Raw genomic sequence first — 25246 nt, 5'->3', positions numbered from 1 at the left:
TGGATTCCCAGGAAGAGAGGCCAAGGGCGGAAAGGCTCAAACTGTGCCATCTGGGACTCAATTTAATTTAGGAATTTCCTGAATAGAAAGAAAAGGATGTTCTGAATATAAAATCAGACAAAGAAAGCCCTGGGCTTGAAGCTTTTTAGCAGAAACATGCTGCCAAGGGACAGGAAGAGATTACTGTTCGTGGGGTGCAGCCTGGAGTCCAGGATGAGCTGGGAGCCTCGGAGGACGCCCAGTTGTCCAGCGATCACAGGGAGACCTCCCTCCTTCACCCTGGGCCTGATGATGCTCTTGGAGCACTTCCTCAGGCCTCACGGGCAAGTCCAGGTTCAGCCTTTTGCAGGCACAGACAAGTCCCTTCTCTCTGCACCTCATATGCTCCTCTGTAAAATGAGGAGGGTAAGAGTTAAATCAAATACCCTACTCCTCAACTCTATGTCACACACCGACATCTCTGAAGTTAAGGGGCTCTTACAGTCAATGGCTTCTTACCATTAGCTGCAGGATACCGTCTGCCAAAGTAGCATGCAAACTAATGGTGCATACAGTGGTGAAATATGGCAATATCTCTGGTCCCTTCCACTTCAAACATTCTAAAAATTCTGATTCCATGACTCTGTGGACTTGGGTCCAGATCAACCCTATGGAGAAGCCCGGATTCCTGCTAGTTCTTTGTCATTCAGTGTTATCCAGGGACCAGCAGCATCAGCAGCATGAACACATCAGAAACACCAGCTGGTCAGAAGCGCAGAGTCTCAGGCCCCACCTCAGGCCTGCTGAACCAGAACCTGCGTTTTAACAAGAGCCCCTCATGATCCTAGGCACGTTAAAGTTTAAAGTCCGTGGTGAGGGGCGCCTGGGTGGCTCAGTTGGTGAAGCATCCTACTTCAGCTCAGCTCAGGTCATGATCTCATGGTTCATGAGTTCGAGCCCCGCGTTGGGCTCTGTGCTGACGGCTCAGAGCCTGGAGCCTGCTTCCGATTCTGTGTCTCCCTCTCTCTCTGCCCCTCCCCTGCTCATGCTCTCTCTTTCAAAAATAAACATTTTAAAACTGTTTTAAAAACATAAATAAGTAAAAATAAATAAATAAATAAATAAATACAGACCATGGTGATACTTCACCCTCCACCAAACACACACACACACACACACACACACGCACACACACATCTGTTCACCAGGAACACTCAGCCAGAGCCTCACTATAAATAACTTCCGGGAGCTCCAGTTCATTTCGCGCTTACATACCCTTCCATACGAAGCAGTTTGAAGCCTCAGATAGGAAGGCAGACTCTGTGAGGATATAGGGACATATTGTTCCTTTAAGAGCCAGAGGTGGGCAGGTGGATAATGGCAGTTTCTTAAAGAGCACAATCGCGGTGGGGTCTGCATCCCTTCACTCCCTCTTCCTAACCACATGACACCTGTTGTGCCCCTCCCCTTCCTGGGCCTCACCCTGGGAAGCCTCCTCAGCCCTTACACAGAGAACCCATCACTTTGGACCCCTGACACTCACCTGGCCTAGTCCTGGCTGCTTGTCTCTGCCCCTGGACCTCGACTTTACATCTGCATTTCCCGTCTTCCTTGTGACCTGCTTATGTCCAGCCTGGAAGGACTCCAGGGCCCACATTCATTCATGCGTTAACTCAACAAGTATCTGCACATCTTGGGAACCCACAGATGTTTACCAATGGCCTCACCCCTGGGAAGCTCACAGTCTGGTGAGGCCAACCAATGTGGGAACCTCGTGATAATGTGCTAGGAGAGGCAAAGCACGGGGTACTAGTAGTAGGGGTAGGAGTAGGAGTAGGGGTAGGAGTCCAGAAGAAGGGTGCTCACTCAAACTTCAAGGCCAAGGCAGGCTGCCTGGAGGAGTTGCTATTGGAGGGACTGGTAAACATTAGCTGGGTGAAAAGAGGGAGGAAAGGCCATCAGGCATCATGAACAGCTTAAGAAAAGGCGCAGAGGCAAGAACCAGCTTTGAGCCATTCTTATTGCAGAGCATAAAGTCGGGATCAGGAAGTGGAGAGAGAAGAGGCTGGGAAACAGGCAAGGCTGGATCAAGCTGGGCCTGGCAAGCCAGGTTAAGCTTTTGGACTTTCATCTTAGGAGCTGGCTCTTCTCCAATTTCTGTCATGCCTCCACGCAAAAAAAAAATTAATGAGAGCCTTCAGGGGTGCCTACAATAGGTGAAGTTGGGGTCATGAAGAACCACCAGGAAGGCTCTGTTCCCAAAGCCCCTGAGGCCTTTGGGACAGATAGAAAGATATCAGATCAAGGCACATGAGTGGCTCGGTCCGTTGAGGGTCCACCTTCAGGTCAGGTCATGATTTCACAGTTCATGGGTTCGAGCCCCTCATTGGGCTCTCTGCTATCAGCACAGAGCCCACTTGGGATCCTCTTTCCCTCTCTCTCTCTCTCTCTCTCTCTGCCCCTCCCCTGCTCATTCTCTCTCTCTATCTCTCTCAAATAAATTTTTTAAAAAAGATGTCAGATCATAGAAAGAGAAATGGTGGCCCAGGACAAAGTACCCAGTGATCAAGGGAAGTGTTACTGGAGCCAAGAAGAAGGAGAAGGAGGGATTAGCCAGGACTGCTTCCTGGAGGAGGCAAGACTTGAAATGCAAATGAGCAAACTTAGCCATAACAAAGGGTTGCAAAGTAGACAAGGATGTGGGAAGTTCTCAGAAGACTTGCTGACCTCAGGTGGCCCTTAGAAAACCAGAAGTGCTCTTGAGAATGAGTAGCCCTGGGGCAGGACAGGAAAATACTCGGCAACTGAGCCAATTAGTAGGTGAGGAGCCGCCCTGGGGTCAGAGTGAGTCAGTTGGGCGGAACTGAGTGGAGGATGCCCAAGGAATCCTTCTGCAGGAAGCCATGGGGGACCAAATCCCACATGCTCAAGGCCAGGCAATTGGCAGAGAGGGGCTTCCAGCTTCATAAACGTCCACTGAATTCTCACTATTTTTAGCTGTTGAACCCATGAAGGTAACTGAGAGGCTCCTGGCTGGCTTGGGCAGAAAAGCATGTGACGCTTGATCTCTGGGTCACGAGTTCAAGCCCCACATTGGCCATGGAGCCTACTTTAAAAAAAAAAAAAACAAGCTACAAAGACATAGACATTAATAATAAAGAGAACCAAAGATGAAAACCACACCAATGAAGGTAGCTGGATTAGACACAGTTGGCTTCAGCAGTGAACTCTGAGAGCATGCTGGGAGGGAGGCAGCCACCCAGAGCCACCCTGGGAAATGCAGAAAGGAGAGCCCTGACCCGAATGCCAACACGGACTGGTTCTGTGAAGGGGGAAACTTGCCCAAGGCCACATGCCCCATGACAGCAGAGCTCCCTGAGCCTGCTAACGGCGTGGCTTGAAGAGTGCTGAGAATTCCTGCCCCCCACTCCTCACCTGCCCCGGCATCAGAGCATCCTTGTCCCAAGTAGCAAGCCTCCAGAGGGCCTCGCTCCCCGTGCCATGCCCATCTCTCATCGGGGTCAATAAAAGGGGACATCCTACCCCAACGTTTGTATCTGAGTGATAGCTTATGAGCACAATGACTGAAGTCTAAATGACCAAGCGGTGTTTACTTGATAAATGAAGCACCAGCGCGCCCGAGATGCCACAGTTACTAAACCTGCACCATAAGCTTTTCTGTAATGATAAATTCTCTCTGGCATCAGGCAGAGCTGAAAGCCACAGGCACCCCTGAGGACAGTCTTCTGAAGAATTGTGGCTTGCACAGACACAGCTCAGGAAAAACTCTGAGTATTGATTTCCCTCACGTGACTGCGCTGTGCTCGTGGTAAAATTATAGAATCCTGGAATACCGAAGCTGGGAAGGCCCGAAGAGACCACCAAGGGCAAGCTGCCTGTCAGATTCGCTTTTGGAGAAACTGAGGCCCAGGGAGGGAAAGTTGCGATGGTAACCATCTCGGCTATCACAGAGCCAAGAGTTCCGTTAGCGGAGCCCAGCCTTGTGCCAGCTTTGGCAAAGAGAAATCTGTCTCCCGCTGACTCCCTCCAAAAAGCTCGAAGGCTAGTAGGAGGTGGGCATGTCAGCCAATAACTACAATAAAGTGTTGCAGGTGCTGGGATAAAACCCAAGCCTGGACACCGCGGTCCAAAGGCAGAAGGAATGGATGGAGAAGGCTTCTTGGCAGAGGGGCACAAGCTGAGCCTTACAAGCCAATGAGGTGGTTGCAGACCAAGGAGCAGGAAGAACCATCCAGGTAGGGAGGCAGAAAAACAAATGTGGAGAGGCCAAGGGAGCCTGATGGTTTGGGGGAAGGCAAGAGGAGAGGTGAGGCAGTGCAGCAGAGCGAGCAGGGCCTCGGGAAGAAAAGGAGCTTGGAATTCATCAGGGAAGATGGTGACACGGCTGAGTTCACATTTTAGGAAGGTCAGGCCGGAGTCAGATGGGAGGCAGGAGGAGCAGTCAGGAGACTGTTGCAATGGTGCAGGAGGGGGCTGGTGATGGTCTCAACTTGTGGAGAAGAGGGGACGCTTGCATGGACTGGCGAGATGGAATCAGACTTCTCACCCATCCAGCGGAGGCTGGGGGAGAGGGGGAGGTCCAAGTCCTTTTATAGAAAGACCATGACCTTCCCTCCAACTCCCAATAGGGACAATTCATAAGGTCTAAAATTAAGGATTTGGCTTTCCAGTGTTCTTCAAGTGATAGCTGGATGTCCACGTAGCAGCCATCAGAAGTGAGTTATAATGTATTATCTGGTTAGTAGAAGCCACCCACCTAACTTAGGATAAACTGCCACCTGGGATTTCCTTACATTTGAGGATTTGAGTTCTGCTACATCAGGTATTGCCTGCCATAGGCATGAGAGGCTAACTGCCATAAACCACTCTTGAATCGGGGCACCTGGGTGGCTCAGTCAGTTGAGCATCTGACTTCAGCTCAGGTCATGACCTTGCAGTCCGTGAGTTCGAGCCCCGTGTTGGGCTCTGTGCTGACAGCTCAGAGCCCGGAGCCTGCTTCAGATTCTGGGTCTCCTTCTCTGCACCTCCCCCACCGACACTCTGTCTCTCTCAGAAATAAATATTTAAAAATTTTTTTTAAATCCCCTCTTAAATCTGAAGGGTTTGACACAATAGATGTTTATTCCTTGCCTACACTACAGCCCAGCTCTGCTCCGCACAGTTCTTTAGGGATCTAGGTTTCTTCCCCCCCTCCCCCGCCGCTGCGATTCCATCCTCCTCCGGGGGCATCTACCCTCAACCGCCTCAGCAGAGGAGTCCCACATCACTTCTACCCACATCTCATAGGTGAAAACTAGTCACACGCCCCACCTGGGGGCAAAGGGGGCTGGGAAAGGCAACCCCTACCCACCCCAGGCAGAAGATCAGAACACCAACACCTGAGCCCTCACGGTCTCTGCCATGCTGCCTGGGTGTGTCTGTGCAGTGGATTCACAGTTTATCACGTGACATTGTCTTGGTGAAGATGGCTGGATACTCACTGGAGCTCATCGGATGGGGCTTGCCCAGCCACCCCTGATCCAGGGGTGCCGGGAGGTCAGTGAGTACACATCGTGTCCTGCATCCCGTGCCCTGGCCTCTCCATCCTGAAAAGAAGGTTCAGCCCCCCACCTGCCAACTTCCCCCAATGCCAGGAGCTCTCTGTTTTCCACGTGTTCCTCCTGATAGATAGCTCTTCCCTTCTGCGCCCGCAGGAGACAGAGGCTCTAAGGCAGGTGTCAAGAATTACCACAGCCCAGAGAAAGGACCTAGAGAACGAAAGTGATTCATCAAGAAGACGTATAAGCCGATTGGGCAACTTGATCGGAGCTGCTTAGCTACCCAAAGGGATAGCAGGATAAATTACTGCCAGAAGAATTAACAATTACAGCCTTGGCATCTTACATTGTGAAGTCATTCCAATCACCTGTCACCGGGCTTTTAAAGTTTAGGGGGAAACCTTTGGGGGTGCCTGACTCTGCATTCATATCTTGCCTTGAACAACTGAAGGATGGGCTCCCCAGGCAGGACGGTGAGAGAGATATTTATAAATGAAATCTTCTCCGTGGGTTACTCTTTCAGACCCATTTTTTTTTTCCCCGATCCGATTTGATTTCCAGCAGGTAATGGCTCCTAGCGCTGGCTTTCCATAACATGAGCTGTGCTCTTTCTCTCTCCCCACTAATGTCGCTGTCAAGTAGCTAATGATTCGAAAACAGGCGTGGCAGAATCCACATGTAGCTGACATTTAAAGGACCTGGCCAAGTCTTTTGTGAAAATCAGGGATCCTTGAATAATTACAATAACCCTTGCTGTGACTCAGGTTTGGGTGCATTTTACCAACTGGATTTTCTTAAGACTCTGGATTCTTCTGCCAGTGACAAAAGACAGGATCTCTGCTATGTTATGCACCTGCTATGTGTCATATAACCAGTGTGTTGGATTCATATGTTATCTCATAAAAACTCTCCAAGACGGAGAATGATATTCCTACGTCACAGAGGTAACTGATACTCAAAGAGGTTCGACAACCTGCCCAAGGTCACTAAGCCAGCAGATGGTAAAGCTGAGTTTCAAGCTTAGAATTTCCGAATACAAACCCATAATTCTTTCAACTCTCAGTACAATCCCTGAGTAAGGTGCCTGCCGGGGGCTTCTCTGGAAGACCCCAGAGATAAGTCAGCTTACTAGTATGCTCAAAGAGGCTCCCAGGAAAGGACAAAACTAGAATCTGGCTGTGGTCAGTGTGATGGCCGACTCCCCATATGGGATCATCCAGCCTCTCCTAGGTGGTTGGGCAGTAACCCAAAATGAGGGCTGGATGGGGCAAGGGAGGGAGAGAGAGCTGGCTCAATGTGGGGTATGACCAGGAGTCAAAACCCTTGGGTTCTCGTCCGAACCCTGCCTTCAACTTATTAGATGATCTCAGGCCGATCATGTTGCTTTGATCTTCAGTCTTCTTACCTGTGACATGGAAGTAATGTGGCAGTGCCACATTGAGAGGGAAAAAGACCTTCAGCGGAGAATCCTGAGACATGCAGGAATCCCGCAGTAGGTCTTTGATAATGAATGGCTTCTTTCCAGGGGCGCCGGCCGCCATCGTGAGGCTTAGACCCAGAGGGCTACCTTGGAGCAGACCCTGTAGGACAGCGGTGCAGGGCTTCTGAATCCTGACTCCACCATTTACCAGCAGTGAGGCCTGGAGCAAGTCTCTGCAGATTTCTGCCTCAGTTTCCTCCTCTGCCGTAACAGGGATAACAGCAGTACTGACCTCATGCTTAATCTATGCAAAGTGCCTACCAGAGGGTGTCAGCCCGGGCCTCCCCTTCCACCCCTACCTCTTTCATGGCGGGGTATGCCACCTCCCCACCACCAAGAAGGACGGCTGAGGGCTGAGGACCATGGGACAAGCTCAGGGAGCCTCACAAAGAGCTCAAACGGGGGTTATTTGTTCCTCTTTGAAAGGCAAACACCCGGGACTTCCTCGTGGGCTGACAGTTTGCATCTGCTCATTTGTGATGATCCAGACTTGCACGGGAAGGTTCGCTTCAAAGCCTACTTTATCACAGCAGCAGGGAAAACATCTGAGCATTTTGTAGTTAAGTCAATATTGCTTCTGATTTCTTCCGACGCTCCTCTGAGTCGGGGAAGAGGAAAGCGGGATGGGCAACATGACATTTTTGAGCACCAGCTCTATACAGACCCAATATACATCTTACCTTGCAGATAAAGGCACTGACACCTGTAGAGAAGTGTCACGTGTCAGTGGTCATCCAGAGCCCAGATCTGACACTAGGTCTGATCGACCCCAATCCAGACCGTGGCTTCTTGGGAACGCAGGAGGAGGGACGGCATGTTGCCAACCAAAGATGCCCTGTCTTGCTTCCTGTCTCTGCACAGAGGTGCATCCTGCTGGGAGGTAGGTCAGACCAAGGAATAGCCATTCAGTTCAGATCTGTAGCCCGGGGGCGGGGGTGGATTTTCCCAGCAGCCACATTCAGTATAAAGAGAACCTCAGCAGAGGGCTTCGTGGGTCATTTACATCTTCTTGTCCTGAGGGCTTCATGGGTCATTTACATCTTCTTGTCAAAGTTCTGGGTTGGGCTTCAGGCCTTCAGTCAAGGTCTTGGGCACGCTGGGTGAACAGGGTTCCCTGCCACAGTTTTCTTCCCTAACCTCCTCCCAGTGCGGTTCAGGCAGCCATGGCCCATCCTGGGGACCACAAGGGGCAGCAGTGAGCAGAATCCCCACCCCACCTGTACCAAATCTCCACAAAGGGGAGGTTCCCCCCGCCCCCCACCAAGGCACGGTCCCAAATGCTGTGGTGGGTATCTCATTTAATGCTTCCTCCAACCCTATGAAATAGAGCTAATTATTCCTGTTATGCAGATGAGGAAACGCATACCTAGACTTTGTAATTATCATCGTGAGCCGTGCAAGACAACCAACCCAGCCATACAAAATTAGAATCATTTAGTGGAAAAGAAAGTTTCCTTAAAGTTGTAAAGTACTCTGGCCTGTGTAAGAAATACGACGCGGTGTGTCAACGATGGTGGCATTTCTAGGGATGGTGGTGAGGGAACCACAGTTTGAAGGACTAATAGGTGGTGATCGATGGGCTTCCACAATTGTAATGAGCTCCCCATGAATATTAATTATTTGGAGAATTATGGAACCCGGTGTGGTGTTATAAACAGCCTAGATACAAAGCAGGTACCCCTCTTTGGAAAATTACATAAGATCCATTTAATTGTGGCTCCAGCAGCTCGGAGCTGGAAGGATCAGACCTGAGAACTCGCCCTCGCGTCTGAGAGCCAAGTGGCTCAAGAGCAGAAACTTTCGATTGCACTCACCCTTCCAGAATCCACACATGCTCTATGGCCGTAAACATCCACCACCCCCACGGAAAAGCTACAGGAAGGCGGTGACAGAAGATGAATTTTATGGCAACTGCTCTGTGCACACAGAGCCTCCCTGCAGGGCCATCTCAGGCCCTGCAGGGGTGCAGCTGGAGCCTTAATCATGCGGAGTCACCAGCCCAGAGAGGAAATCCATCCCTGGCCTCTGCAGGCGCTCCAGGGTGGACTCTGCTCTGGGGTCCCTGCTGCAGCAGCAGAGTCCCAGAGGGAGAAGGCAGCCGGCCGTGGCCCATTCTGACACCCTTGCTGGGCCTTCAGAGGTCTCCTGGGATGGTGTAGGGCAGGAGTTGCTGCTGGGAGCCCCTCAGGGAAGCTGCCCAACCCCCACCTGGAGAATTCTTGTGCAGATTCATGAAGCCACACATGTGGTTGCTGCTGTGGGTCGACAACATCCAGAAATCGCGCGCGGTGGGCTGAAAACCCTCCTACCTGGCCCAGAATCTGTTCCAGGTTTTGTGGAAAGCTTACAGGTGGGTGTGGGGGTGGGGGGTGGGAGGGTAACTGGACCCCAGGGTGGGGGGAAGACCTCAGGAAGGCTGTGGAAGCCAGAACTGGGCAGGCGTGCCTTATGTCCAGCCCACCTAGCACCTACTCTCTCTGGCCTGGGCAGAAGGCACCCTGAGATGATGGGCCACTCTTCCCAACCCTGCTCCCACTCAAATGTGTGGAAAGTGGATTTTGAAAGGAGCCAAGAACCAAAACTGTCGGAAATGCATTGAGGTGTGTTCCACTTTAAGAAAGCCTGTTAAGTGAACATTTCAACCCAGACCCAACTTCTGTTTCAAATATACCCATTGACAAAAGCAAGGTCATCAAAGGCCCCCATTCTAAAAGAGATTGTGAACAGAGGCCAATCTGTAAAGGGAACGTATCTGAAGGGGAAACAGTGGGGTGACTGGGATTGAAGCTAGATGGCTAGCCAAGGAGCGAGTGAAGCCCCAGGTGGGATAGCAGTAGAGGGAAACAGACTGCTCAGGGCTGCCCGTGCACTCTCTGGAGGTGACTTTCACACTTCAGTCCCTGTGAGTGGGACCTCCTGCTGTTGTGCAGTGCACGCCCTGCACAGCTGTCCGCAGCAGCTCTGATAGTCCAGGTCAGCATAGAGAGAGGTCAGACTGCTGGCCTCTTCCTGACTCCTCAGTCGATGATGCTTGAGGGTGGAAGTTGGACTGGGGTTTTCTTAGCTGGAAATGAAGCCAGGAAAAAAAATAAATAAATAAAGAGGAGGAGAAGGAAGAAGAAGAAGAAGAAGAAGAAGAAGAAGAGAAGAAAATGCAGGGCAGAGAGGCAGCCTGGAACCCAAATGGCCATTTTCCAACTTACAGAGCTGAGACTGTAGGTCAGAGAAGGGACTGTGGGATTCACGACCCCCTAGTTCTATACCCTGAGGACCCCGGCAGCACTGACAAGCCAAGGGGATAATCTGTCTGGGCCTGGACGGGATAAGATGAAGGAACACATAAGGAAGGCAATAGCTCTACCCGGAAGGAGTGGAGATACCCTGTACCTTGGCCTGCAAGTGGCCCAGCCAGGCCTGTGTGCCTCCAAGCTCATTCCTCTGGGTGAGGCCACCTCCTCGCCTGCATCCCAGCAAGCAACACTTTGCCTCTGCCTGTTTCCACCAACAAATCAGGCGCCAAGGCGATTTGCCGCGAGCACACTGCCAGTGCCGACGGCACTCGCCCTGGAGATTGTGTCCGGATGAAGATGTGATTATAATGGTGCACTGGCATGCACAGGCACACTAAAAACCCTCTTCCGCCAAGGCAGCTCTTCCATCAGCAGTGGAGAGGAGGGCAGGGAGGGGAGGGTTAGCAGGGACTGTCTCCCGCTAGCGATGCATATTCACTGCGTGCACAGGATTCACAGCGACCATCATGGAGAACTTTCAGTCACCCAGGCCACTGAGCAGCTCAATCCTGCCTGACACTCACCTATACGTTCATCTTGCTACTTATCTGAGGCTCCCCTGCCAGGCCAGGCCTCTCTTTACCTCTGTGGCTTTGCCCAGGCAGTTCCCTCCACCCACTTCTTTTCTGCACGATGAACCACATAGTCCTACTTGACTCAGCTTAAAGTGACCACCCCCTCCATAAAGTCTTTTCTGAGCCCCCCACTCTGAGTTGGCCTGGCCATTCTGTCCTCAGTGCCCCCACTACTTGTGTATGGTGTCATCCATTATAGCGCTTGCTTTGTTACGTGCATGGCTGCTCTTTCCGGGCTGCAAGTCCCATGGTCATAGGAACCACATCTCATTCATTGTCATAGCCTCAATTTCTACCAGTGTTCCTAGAACAGAATACATGCTAAATAAATGTTTATTGGACTCATGGAAAGGGGATGGGTTGGTAGGTGAATGGGTAGATGGATGGATGGGTGGGTCTGGGTGGATGGATGGATGGATGGACGGACAGATGGGTGGATGGGTGGGTGTGAGTAGATGGGAGGATGGATGAATTAATAGATGAGTAGATGAATGGGTGCAGGTAGATGGAGGGATGTATGAATAGATAGATGGATGAGTGGATGGGTGGGTGGATGGGTGGATGGATGGATGAAAATAAAACTGTAGAGAGTTTTCTTTTATTTATTTATTTGGCTATTATCCAACCAAAGCTAGAAGGATTCTTGTAGAGCTTCAGAGGCATATCTAGGGCCAGCAAAGCCAGAGGTGAAAGTCATGTTAGAATGAGGCAAGTTACAGTCTTTTTAAAAAAAAAATCCTCTTGCTTTTTTGTATAAACAATTCACCATTTTCTGCTCTTATTGTCTCCCACTCATAGACATATTTGCAATGGATACACCTTTTTATTTATTATTAGTCACAAACCATGGGTAATTTTTAAATTTATTTTTACATGTATTTATTTTTGAGAAACAGAGTGAGACAAAGCGTGAGTGGGGGAGGGGCAGAGAGAGAAGGTGACACAGAATCTGAAGCCGGTTCCAGGCTCTGAGCAAGTGGTCGGCACAGAGCCCGACGCGGGGCTCGAACCCACGAACTGTGAGATCATGACCTGAGCCGAAGTCGGACACTCAACCGACTGAGCCACCCAGGCGCCCCAGCCATGGGTAATTTTTAAGTTGATTTTTATTGCTTGTCAAAGTGCTGCACCAGCTACTACTACTAGTTTCCAGCCAACACAACGAAGAACTCTGTGTGGGACTCTGTGCGGGACTGGGGCATCGCTGAGTTCTGATTGGGTGAATCCTCCTCTGGTCCAAATGGTCCAAACACCAGTCAGGGATGCTCCTACCTAAGAGGGCAGGTTATGGTCACTCTTCTTACAAGTAAGTCACATTCTGAATTTTACATAGTATATAATAATTTGCTCAGTCTGAGCACTTATCTGCTCTATGTGAATATTCACTGATGAGTAGTTTGATGGTTTCTACAGATGAAGCCTCCCCAAATACATTTCCTCTTGGTTCCAATTTCAATGAAATGGCAGTGTTTAAGTTCTAAGACCACATCTGTGATGGATTGGTGATGTCTGCCATGTACCCAGGATGAGGGCAGGGGGAGCAGTCACCGGGTTTGCAGATGAAAAAGCTAAGGCCCCCAGAGAGGACAGCAGGGTAACAGCAGAGCCAAGATTAGGAGGTCTCCTGACCCCCAATCAGGAGCCCTGCAGTTGGACAGACCTGGGTCTGAATTCTGCCCCTGCCGCTTCTCAACTGTGTGGTGTTGGGCAAGTTACCCAAGTTTGCTCATCTGTAAAATGGGGATGACAGTATTTGCCTGGCAAGGTTATTAGGAGGACTAAACTGTTCAATGAATCTGTGCAGTATTTCCCGTATTGGGATCTGAAGAACCCATGTTCCCATCTCTCAAATCTCTGCTCCAAACTCTGCCCACCCACCCAAGAATTGCGTCTACTTCCTGTGCACCCCCCCCCCCCCCGCCCGGGGTAGACTCTTTCTTTAGGCAAGCAATGGAGGTAGTTGTAACAAGTGTAGACTGCTGGGTTCTAATTCCATGAGCATAGTCACTTAAATGCTCGAGCTGCCGCTATACCTTCAGTTAGTCTACAGTCAGTCTTTTGGGCACACAGTACTTCTTCTCACAGAGTCATTGTGAGGACTGAAAAAGACGATGTTCTGAAAGCTGCCTGCCCTCCTGCTACAGGGCGTGGCACGTAGCAAGTGCTCGCAAACTGGCGGGTGTCCTTGTTGCTCAGTCTCTACGACTTTCGCTTCTTCCTGATGCCATCGCTTTGTGCTTTGACCTTATGGGCTGAACTGTCACTGAACCCGCAGGGATGGGGGATGGGGCAGTGAGCAGAACTCACTGCTTCTGTAAGGACATGTCTCCCCTGAGACCCCATTGCTGCCACCGTTAGTGACTCATTGGTAGATTTGATTCGGGTATTTTATTTGATTTTAGTATTATTTAAAAGGAGTACAATATGATCATTTGTGAACACACTAGATCATTCAGCAGGATGCAATAAAAGCATCAAACTGAAAATTATGTCTCAAAAGCAGGCTCTGAATCCCCCTCCATCTGGGTGGGCAGAGCAGAAGTTTGCACTTGTAGTGGAAGGTGGAAAAATGAGAGGGAGATCACAGGGCCTGGCTAAGAGGTAGGGGGACCTCATGGTCACCTGATCCTAGAAACTGAGACCTCTCAGAGCATAGTACCTTAGGGCCCTGCCCCCTACAGATGGGACAGAGAAGTCCAGAGAGGTTGAGTGGCGTGCCTGAGGTCACGCAGGAAAGCCCGTTGTTTACTAGTCCAGGACTCAGATGTGATTTGGTGCTGAGCCTATGTCAATGCAGAGCCTACGGGGACCAACATGGCGGCTCCTCTTCTTCTGTGTGGCTTGGAGCAGACAGCCCCTTTCACTCCTCCTCTGTACTTGGCTAGGACAAAGTAGGGTGGGACAATTCCTTCAATAAGCAGGTATGAGCACCTACTATGTGCCAGACCCTGCACTAAGAGGCCTGAGATCCAGAGGGCAGGGATCTCCCTCCTATGGGTATGGCTAGAGAGGGGATGCCAGTTAGGACAGGCACACGGGACCAGCCACCAGACTGACACCTTGAGTGAAGGACTGTTGTAAGTGCTTCCCTAACCTAAAGACAACAAACACGTGTAAACATTGTGCAAGGTGCCATGCCTATTCCCATCTAACCTGCAAGGAAGCCCTGTAAGTTACAAATTATTAGCTCTGTTTTGCAGATCAGGAAACTGAGGCCCTGAGTAGTTAAGTGACTTAGCCTATCAGTGATGGTGCCGTGTTCTGCCCACTACCCTTCAGCTGTACAGGCTGGGGGAAGAGGCAGAAGACAGGCCCCAGGGATCTGGGGACATCCCTATGATGCTGGCAGGAGCAGGACTGGGGCAAACAGGAGCCCCGTTTTACTCACCTCTGCAACCCCGGTACACCCCCCCACCCAACCAAAGAAGCATCGCAGCCAAGGCCTGAATGGAGGCTGCAGACACAAGGAAAAGTCCAGGATGCTTGGCAAGGGAGACCCACTGACTCCCTCCGGGTTGCTCAAGCTGCAGACAGGCCTTGGGCAGCTGTGCTAACTGTAGCGCCACCTGCTGGCACACCTCGGGATCTGTGGGCTGGGGGAGGCAGGGAAAGCCAGGGAGCGAGGAACAGCACAGGATGTCCCCAGGCAGGCTGGCAGCAAACACAAGCTTCTCTCTATAAAGTGAAAACAACTGTGGACAGAAGCCTCAAGACAGTGAAGCACTGAAAGGCAAGCACCAGAATATTCCACCGCAAAAATGCTGAGTTCTTTGTTCGGCTCATAAATTTCAGCAATTATCCAAAGTTCCATGGCCCAGGGGATAAAAAGGGTAAGGGAGGGTGAGATGTCAGGTACATGCGAGAACACTCCAAGGCTCAATCCCAGGCGTCTCTCCTCTCTCCCAGCTCCTGACCCCTAGATCTAGTGGGTTGGCGTTATCTGGACTTGGCAAGAGTCCTTATCATAATAAACCCAACTCAAAGTAACTCAACTCCAAAAGGGCAGAGATGGCTGGTCTATGGAACTGAACTATAGGAGAACAGATGGGGAGCTGTGAGCTGTTTGTTGCATAAATGAAAAGGCAGAGGAACATGAAGGAGTTTATTAGGCGATGGGGCTGGGAACCAAGTCTTGGTGAGCACCTGTCGCCTGCAGGGCACTGATATCATTTGATCTGATGAGGAGACTAACGGTGGGCGTGGACGAATTACCCAAGGTCACACAGCTGGCCCGTGAAAGAGTGGGGTTCAAGATTCTATCTGGCTCGTTCCACTGCCTCTAATTCTCAAACTGAAAGAATAGATTTGGGATCTATGATTAGACATTGAGACTTACGAGACCTTAGAAGCCCTCTCAGGTACTGCACACCCAGTGCTTGACTCTCTCTCTCTTCCCATTCCAGGCAAGGATTCACGTAGCTTCTGCTTGAACACCCCTCATGATGGGGAATTCACTCTCAAGGCGGTAATTTTACTGTTGAATTGTACAGGAGGTTAGAAAGTTGAGCCAGAATTTATCCTTCCTTTTTTTTTAATTTTTTAATGTCTATTTATTTTTAAGGGAGAGAGAAAGACAGAGTACAAGCAGGGGAGGGGCAGAGAGAGAGGGAGACACAGAATCTGAAGGAGGCTCCAGGCTCTGAGCTGTCAGCACAGAGCCAGCAGCGGGTCTCGAACCCATGAACTGTGAGATCATGACCTGAGCTGAAGTCAGACCCTTACACTTCACCGACGGAGCCACCCAGGCGCCCCAATCCTTCTTTGGGATTAAATTAAGTAAGGCATGTAATGTGCCTACCACGGTGCTTTGCAGCAGGCATAAACATTACCATCATCCACTTCCTTTATTACAACTATTCTTGTGTCTATCTTTCCCTTGGGAAACCAGAAAACAACTCTCATTCTTCCCTGAGACAGCCTTTCAGATATCTGAAGACAGTGCTTCAGGGTCCCCCTGAGGCTTTGCTTGCCCAGGATAAACAAATACTCCAACCCGCTTTCAGACACTCATTGGTAAGCAAGAGTTGATGTTTTACATGCTGTGATTTTCCAGCTACTGTGTGTGAGGCTTCAGGAAAGCTGACAGAACAGATAACGAACCAGCCACAGCAGGGTAGCAGGGGCATCCGGGACATGACCTCTGCGATAAAAGGGAAGTGGCTGACCCTGAACAAACTTTGGATCCTCACCATCAGAGCTTCACCAGCTACATTCCTGGTCCGCCCATTGTGGGCACCTGTTTTAATAGAAGACAAAGAAATGAGCTCCCCCTCCAAAGTGAATTTACATCATTTTAAGACCCCCAGCCTTGCCAAAAGGCATGATTCATTTCTCCCAAAGCCAGTTTGTATGTTTAATGATCCAATATTGAGCAACATAGAGGATCCAATCCATTCTAATCATAGGATACCCCCTACCCCGCCAAACTTCCCTATTTACAGATGAGAAAACTAAGGTCCAGAGGAGAGCAGCGACTTATCCAAGGTCATACAGGAAATTTGTGCAAAATCCTGGTCAACTCATGAGCTCCAAAGATGAAAGAGTAAAGCAAACCATGAGGAAGAATGAAGAAAAGAACCGTTAGATAAAAAGGAAGAGAAACGCTCTGCAAAGTCCTCCTTGGAGCGTGTCTCCCTTCCTACGGCCACGTACAGCCCTTCCTACAGCCCTTCTCCAGCCACTGGAGAGGCAGTGTAGTGTGATAAGCACAAGGCTGGAGTCAGAAATTCCCAGGTCCATCTGCTGGCTCTGCCACTGATTAGGTTTGTGATCTTGGACAGGCTACTTAACCTTCTGATACTCAAGTTTCTCATTAATCAAATGAGAATGGAAACACCTACCTCAAAGGAGCCCTGTGAATGTTACATAAAATAAGTACAGAAGCTTTTGGTTCTCAGTAATGGTGGAGTAGCTTGTATCAGACAAACTCTCCTGGAAATAGCAATTATAAGCCCTGCACAAACTGTTTGATGGCACTGGAGAGAGACTAACAGCAGGCAGAAACGGGAGGCTACACAGCCTTTGAAGGAAGGGAACCACGCTGAGTGAAGGACACATTTATTTACCTGACCTCCCCGTGAAGGCACGCCAAGTTCTAAGGGAATCCTGGGGATAGAGGTCGAGCAGGAGACAGCAGCCATTAAGTTAAGGAGTCAGAAGTCAGAATTTAGGGTTGCCTGAAAGGCCAAAAATTGGGAAAGAAATCCTAGAAAGGAGGGGCCCCAGATGGGGAGCCCCACATTTTTACATAAACCTCCCTAAAGTCCTAGACTGAACTTCGAACTTCATACAGATAGGGAGGGACTCCCAGAAGCTCAGGAGAAAAACAGCAGTTGAAAGAAATGGGCAGTAACTTCAGCAGCTGCCACTGAGGGGAGACAGACTTGATATCCAAGTACAACCAAGTTGGAGAGACTTCATAAATACCTCAAACTTGCCACTGAAATGCCAGATGAGTCATTCCACAGGAGTTAAGATCACATCCCAAGACAAAGGGCATGGTCCAGAATCAAGGGCAAAACTAAAATATGCCCATCCGTAAACAGAGCCTAAATAGTCCTTCTAAGACCAAACAAAACCAGTGATTCACCATTGATTTAACTGCCTGTTAGAACAAAACTCAATACTGTTCAGAGGAAGATAACTGACCCAGAGTCACTATAAAGAGTTATTCGCAACATCCAGGATACAATTAAAAAAGGGTTATGTCGGGGCGCCTGGGTGGCTCAGTCGGTTAAGCATCCAGCTTCGGCTCAGGTCACGATCTCACGGTCTGCGAGTTCGAGCCCCGCGTCGGGCTCTGGGCTGATGGCTCAGAGCCTGGAGCCTGCTTCCGATTCTGTGCCTCCCTCTCTCTCTGCCCCTCCCCCGTTCATGCTCTGTCTCTCTCTGTCTCAAAAATAAATAAACGCTAAAAAAAAAATTTTTTTTTAAAACAAAAAGGGTTATGTCCAGGGGCACCTGGGTGGCTCAGTCGGTTAAGTGTCTGATTTCGGCCTAGGTCATGATCTCACCATTCCCGGGTTTGAGCCCCACATCACGCTCTGTGCTGACAGCTCAGAGCCTGGAACCTGTTCTAGATTCTGTGTCTCCCTCTCTCTCTCTCTCTCCTCTTCCCCCATTCATGCTCCGTCTCTCTCAAAAACAAATAAACATTAAAAAAAAATTTTAAAGGGTTATGTCCCCTATATATAATCAAAAATTACTAGACATATGAAAAAAAAAGAGGGAAAATATGAAAAGAAAAATAAACAACCAGTAGAAACAGATCCGCATATAGCCCGTGTTGGAATTAGAAACAGTAACTTTAAAATAACAATAATATGGGGCACCTGGGTGGCTCAGTCCGTTGAGCATCTGACTTCAGCTCGGGTCATGATCTCACAGTTTGTGAGTTCAAGCTCCATGTCAGGCTCTGTGCTGACAGCTCGGAGCCGGGAGCCAGCTTCTGATTCTGTATCTCCCTCTCTCTCTCTCTCTCTCTCTCTCTCCCCTCCAACTCTCTCTCTCTCTCTCTCTCAAAAATAAACAAACATTTTTAAAAATTTAATAATAAAAATAAAATAACAATAATAAACATGTTAGGGGCTCCTGGGAGTCTCAGCTGGTTAAGTGTCCTACTCTTGATTTCAGCTCAGGTCATGATCTCACAGTTCATGAGATCAAGCCCCAGGTTGGGCTCTGCACTGACAGCACAGAATCTGTTTGGGATTCTCTCTCCCTCTCTCTCTGCCCCTCTCCTGCTCTCTCTCTCTCTCTCTAAATAAATAAATAAATATTTTTTAAGTATATAAAAATAAAATAACAATGATAAGCATGTTAAACTATTACAGAAAGATATAAATGATGAGAAACTTTTAGGCAAGATATGAAAACTTTTTGTAAATGTCAACCTACACCTTGGGACTGGGTGGCTCAATTGGTTGAGCATCTGACTTTGGCTCAGGTCATAATCTCACAGTCCATGAGTTCAAGCCACGCATCAGGCTCTGTGCTTACAGCTCAGAGCCTGGAGCCTGCTTCAGATTCTCTCTCTCTCTCTCTCTCTCTCTCTCTCTCTCTCCCCCTCCCCCACTCATGCTCTGTCTCTCTCTCAAAAATAAATAAACATTAAAAAAAAATTAGGGGCACCTGGGTGGCTCAGTTGGTTAAGCACCGACTTCAGCTCAGGTCATGATCTCACAGTTCATGGGTTCAAGCCCCGTGTATGGCTCTATGCTGACAGCTCAGAGCCTGGAGCCTGCTTCAGACTGTGTGTGTGTCTCTCTCTGCCCTTACCATGTTCATACTCTGTCTCTCTCTCTCTCCCCCCCTCCTCAAAAATAAACATTAAAAAAATTTTTTTTTAATTAAAAAAAAATTACATACCAACCTTCACCTAAAATATACAATTACCTGAAATTTTAAAAATATTGGATGGGATTATGAGAAGATTAGATAGAAAACAATAAATGAACACCAAACTTGAAGGCAGGTTAATAAAAATTATTCAAATGAGACACAAAGAGAAAGAAAAAAGACTGATAAAAGTGAACAGAACACCCATGATTTGTGAACCAGTATCAAGCAAACCAGCATGCATATAAATAGGATCCCAGAAAGAAGAGAGACAAAGAATGGAGGGGAAAAATAATTGAAGAAATATTGGCTAAAAATTTTTCAATTTTGTTCAAAAACATCATTCCACAGATTCAGGAACCTCAGTGATCCCCAAGCAGGATAAATACAAAGTAAACCACGTCTGGTATGATGTAGTTAAAATCCTAAAACAACAACATCTTAAAAGTAGTCAGGAGAGAAGAGGCATAATACATAGAGAGGAGCAATGAAAAAATTATGACTGATTTCTCATCAAAAACAGGCCAGAAGATGGTGGAATACCCTTGAAATGGTTGGGGGGGGAGAACACATCACAAGCTGGAATTCTACACATGGCCAAAATATGTTTCAAAAATAAAGACAAAATTAACACTTCTTACAGATAAATGAAAATGGACACCATTTACCACAAGTGAACTCATACTAAAAGAAATAATAAAGAAAGTTCTTCTGCCTGAAGAGAAATGATAGCAAATGGAAATTCAGATCTACACAAAAGAATGGTGAACAGGGAAAATGATATACATGTGGGTAAATATAAAATGTTTTCTTTTTTTTCTTAACTTCTTTGAAAATGAATGGGATGCTTAAGACATAAATAGTAACAGTGTACCTACCATAGTGTTTATAACAGATGTAATAGTAAAACATATGACAGCAATAGCATAAAGGACAGGAAGGGATGGAAATAGAATTATATGTGGAGTGGTATTATATTAATTCAAGATAGATTCTGATAAGGATGAAAACTGTAAATCCTAGAGCAACAAGTTAAACAAATAATAATACAAAGAGGTATAAATCAAAAGCCAATTGAGGAGATGGAATGATCACCTAAAACAATACTCAGTTACCCCAAAAGGAGTCAGGGAAGGTAGAACAAAGGAAGAAATAGCAGTGGGGACAAAAAGGAAACAAAGAGCAAGATAGTAGACTTCAACTCAACTGTATCAAAAATAATATTAAATGTAAATGCATTAAACCCTCCAATTAAAACACAGAGATTGTCAAGGTAAAACAGCAGTACTCAAATAGGCTGTTTACAGGAAATGTACCTTAAATATAAAAATATTCTGATGGGTTAAAAGCAAAAGGTGGACCAAAAAAAGTTAAAGAATGGGAAAAGATAAACAGTAAGTATAAGAAAGCTGGTATGACTATATTATACAAAGTAAACCTCAAGACAAATATATTGCATGAGATAAAGAGAGTTATTTCACAACGATAACAGAATCAATCCCCCAAGAAGATATCGTGATCTTAAATGTGTAGGTGCCTCATGGTAAGTTTCAAAAACACAAGGGGCAAAAATAGCCCTAAAGGGAGACATGGACAAATCTATAGTCCTAGTTAGAGAGTTGAACACTTCTCTCTCAGCAATTGATGAATAACTAGACAAAAACTCAGTAAAACTATAGAAGATTGGAGCAACACTATCCAACAACTTGACCTAACTGCCTTTTATAAAACACCTACACCAACTATTACAGAATACACATACTTTCCAAGTGCACATGAAACATTCACCAAGATATACCACACTGCACTGTAACTCAATCTCAGTAAATGTTAAAGGAACGTGGATAGTATGTTTCCTGATCAAAGCATAATTAAATTGGAAATCAAAAACAACAAGGAAAGAGATAACACCGGTTACTAATATCAGAAACAAAAGAGAGGACGTTACTACCAATTTTTCAGACATTTAAAAAGTGATAAGAGAATATTATACACAACTGTATGCTAATAAATTCAACAACTTAGATGAAATGGACAAATTCCTTGGAAAACAGCACAACAAAACCACCACAAGAAGAAATGGGAAGTCTGAATGTCTCTAAATCCACTAAAGGAATTGAATTCATAATTAAAAATCATCACACACACACACCATCACCAAGTCCAGATGGCTTCACATTTAGGACAGGAATGATACCAAGCCTACACAAACTGAGAAAATAGAGAAAGAGGAAAGGAAACAATTTATAATTTTGTTTATGAAGTTAGCATAACCACAATACCAAACCTGACTGAGACATCACAAGAAAAGCAAATTAAATACAATATCATTCATGAGCATAGACACAGAAATCTTCCACAAGACACTAGTAGGTTAAATACAGCAACATATAAAGAGGATAATAAATACACCATGACCAAGTGGGGCTTGTGCCAGAAATGCAAGGTGGGTTCAGCATCTATAGATCAATCCGTATCATTCACCATATTAACAGAACAAAGGAGGAAAATCATGTGATCATCTCAGTAGAAACAGGACACACATTTGTCAAGACTCAATACCCAGGAAAGGTAAAAGTGCTCAGCAAACTAGAAACAGGAGAGAACTTTCTCAATCTGACAAGGGCCTCTAGGGAAAAAAATATATATATACCTAACACATTTAATAATGAACTAATGAACCCTTTCCTCCTACGATCAGGAACGAGGTAAGGATATCTTCTCTCTTCAGTTTTTTCCAACGTTACACAATATACAGTTTCTGGCCAATGCACTGAAGCAAGAAAAAGAAATAAAAAATAAAGACCAGAAAGGAAGAAGTAAAATTCAGCAATAAAAAGGAATGAACTACTGAGACATGCATGAGCATGAATGAATCTTGGAAACATTCTGCTGAGAAAAAGAAGCCAGACACAAAAGGGTGCATGCTGTATGCTTCTATTTATATAAAATCCTAGACCAGGCAAAGCCAATTTATGACAGAAAGCAGATCGGTGATGGCCTGAGGGCTGGGGAGGGGACTTTGGGGGGTTAATGGAGATGCTCCGTATCTTGATTGGAATGCTTGTTACCAGGGTGTACACGCTTGTAAAAATTCATTAAATTGTCCATTAACGTTGAGACATTTTATTATTTGTAAATGACATCTTAATGAGGGATTTTTAAAAGTAGGAAAAATATACACCATTAAAAAAATGAAAAGTCAGCCACAAACTATGGGAGGTAGAGAGAAAATATTCTCAGTACATGCTATCTGACAGGGGACTTGTATCCAGAACATATGGAGAACTCTTACAGCTTAATAATAAAAGTAAAAAGTAAGCAAGTTGTTTTAATGGGCAAAAGACTTGAAAAGACATGTCACAAAAGATAATATATGAATGGCCAATTAGCACATAAAATTGCACTCAAGATCATCAATCAGCAGAGAACCACAAATAGAAACAACAATGAGATATAACTATACCCCTACATGAATGTCTAAAATTAGAAATATGGACAAAATCAAGATTTGGCAAGGGTACAGCGTAACTGGAACTCTCATACGCTCCTGGTGGTAATGAAAAATCGTACTAGCACTGTGGATAACAGTTTCACCGTTTCATACAAAAAGTTACCCCGAGACCTATTTAACAAGCCAGCTATCCTACTCCTAGCCGGTTACCTAAGAGAAATGAAAGTATGTGTCCAAAAACTGAACTGATTTGTCCATAAATGTTAACAGGGACTTTTTCATAATTACCCAAAACTGGAAACAATCCAAGGGCCCGTCATCAGGTGAACGGATACAGATTGTGGTATATTTATACACTGGGAAACCATTCAGCAATTTAAAAAAAAAAAAATGAACTAAGGCACACAACCGTGTGGATAAATCTCAAAAACATTATGTTGAGCCAAAGAAGCCGGACACAAAAGAATACTCAGTGTAGGTTCTCATTTACATGAAGGTTGAGAACAGGCAAAGCCAACCTATGGTGGTAGAATCCGTAACAGAGATTGGCTGGGTGGATGGGTGGGGGTTGATTGGAAAGGGAGAGGAAGGAATTCTGTGGGGTGATTTTCAATGTCTTGGGTCTTACGGTGCCTGGGTGGCTCAGTAGGTTGAGCAACCGACTCTTGATTTTGGCTCAGGTCATGATCTCATGGTTGGCATCAAACCCCACGTCCAACTCTATACTGATAGTGCAGGACCTGCCTAGAATTTTCTCTCTCTCTGCCCCTCCCCTGCTCACACATGTGCACACACTCTCTCTCAAAATAAATAAGTAAACTTTTTTTTAAATGTCTTAGGTCTTGATTTAAGTGGTAGGTTCACAAGCGTATACATTTAAAAAAAAAAAATTTAATGTTTATTTACTTGAGAGAGAGAGAGAGCAGGGGAGGAGCAGAGAGAGACACACACACAGAATCCGAAGCAGGCTCCAGGCTCTGAGCTGTCAGCACAGAGCCTGACTCGGGGCTCGAACTCACAGACCGTGAGATCATGACCTGAGCCAAAGTCGGACACTCAACCAACTGAGCCACCCAGGCGCCCCAGTCAAGTGTATACATTTTTTAGAATTTGTTGAACTGTGCTCTAAAAACATGCATTTTGTTGCATTTTTTTTCTCCAATTAAATAAAAAAGATAAATATAAAGGATTTAGTTCGGGCTTCACACATAAGTGCTCACAGCCATTCATTTCCCTTGCCCTTCACCTTCCCCAGTCCCAACAGGCATGTACCATAGGCATGACAGCATTCTATGGACATTGGACCTCTGAGAATAAGGACATTTTCCCCAAAGGAGTTCATCCATAGCATGACACTGGAAGAGTGCTCTAGTCTGGGCCACAGATCATAAATAACATTGATTATGCCATTTCTTCCTGGACCCTCTGAAGGTTCTGGCCCCCAAGTCTAGGTCTGGGGTCCCAATGTTCCCAGCCAAGAAGGTAGAATTTAGTTGGGTCATTCCAAGTGTTTGGAGATGACAAAGTATGGAGGTAGAAAGACACGTGGCAAATGTAAGAGACTTTGAGATTGGCATTTATGGGAAGGTTATACAAGACAGGAAAATGAGTATTGGAGGCAGACATGGAAACCCTATGAGGTCAATGGAGCTAGATTGTCCTGTAGCAGATGGTCAATAATCGTTTGTTGATTGAATAAGTAAGTGAATGCACTATTAAGGCTGTCGATGCTGAACCTCCAGGGCTGACTGCTGCCCCCACCTTCCTGTCTTGCAGCTCACATACCTGCCTCCACCGTGGGGTGAGTGCCGATCCTCAGAGATGGGACTCGACTTCTTTCCTGTTTACAGCATCACCGCCTGTCGGATCGACTGTGAGACGCGCTACATCGTGGAGAATTGCAACTGTCGTATGGTGCACATGCCAGGTCAGTGCCAAGGGACAGCCTGAGACCTTCTGTGCACTTCTCACCCTAGTGGGAACCACTGTACCCACTCCATGAGGACCCACAGGGATGCTGTTCTGGGAAAGGCTAGTACTTGGTCCCAAACCCGTGGACGGCAGATGGAAACAACCAGTCTAGCAACCAGGGCAGCATCCTGGTGTCCAGAAGTGTCCAGATGTTTAAAGAATGCTCCTGCCGGTGCTCAACGTGCTTGTTAATTGTTTGCTGCTCTTACCTCCTAGGGTTCAGTGTCCAGGTATTGGAGCCCTTGCAATTCTTGAATCCTGGTGTGGCACCTGTTCAAACATCCAGGTGTCTGTTGCTTTCATCCAGATGGTTTCCTTCTCGTATCCAAATGTCTAGCACTCTTTCAGATGAGGCAAAAGTCCCTCAGCTGGCAAATAGATGCACATGTGCTGATATTTCTGGTGTCAGACTAACAATGAATGTAGCCATCTTATTAGAGGTAGTCGGCTAATCAGAGGCAGGAGCACGAGGGGTGGGGTGAGGGTGCAGGGGACGGGGCATGGCGTGAGGGCTAATTCAAGCATGAAGAGTTTGGTTTCGCAGCAGAGAAGGAAGGATGACAAGCTGGGAGGAAGGGACCTTGGCTTCTAATTCAGATTCC

At 47.0% G+C, this 25246-nt stretch overlaps 1 protein-coding gene across 2 annotated transcripts in view; it reads left to right on the top strand.

Annotated features, from left to right (window-relative positions):
* Positions 1 to 25246, top strand: part of ASIC2 (acid sensing ion channel subunit 2) — a 1016483-nt gene that overhangs the window by 977686 nt on the left and 13551 nt on the right. For both annotated transcript variants that reach the window (XM_045488090.1, XM_045488089.1), the window contains exon 4: positions 24450 to 24600. In XM_045488090.1, the coding sequence (XP_045344046.1) occupies positions 24450 to 24600 (151 nt within the window). The remainder of the gene's footprint in view (positions 1 to 24449; positions 24601 to 25246) is intronic.

Source organism: Leopardus geoffroyi, chromosome E1 (genome assembly GCF_018350155.1).
Source record: "Leopardus geoffroyi isolate Oge1 chromosome E1, O.geoffroyi_Oge1_pat1.0, whole genome shotgun sequence".
In the NCBI taxonomy this organism is placed as follows: Eukaryota; Metazoa; Chordata; class Mammalia; order Carnivora; family Felidae; genus Leopardus; species Leopardus geoffroyi.
This window is presented reverse-complemented; position numbering and strand designations above follow the sequence as displayed.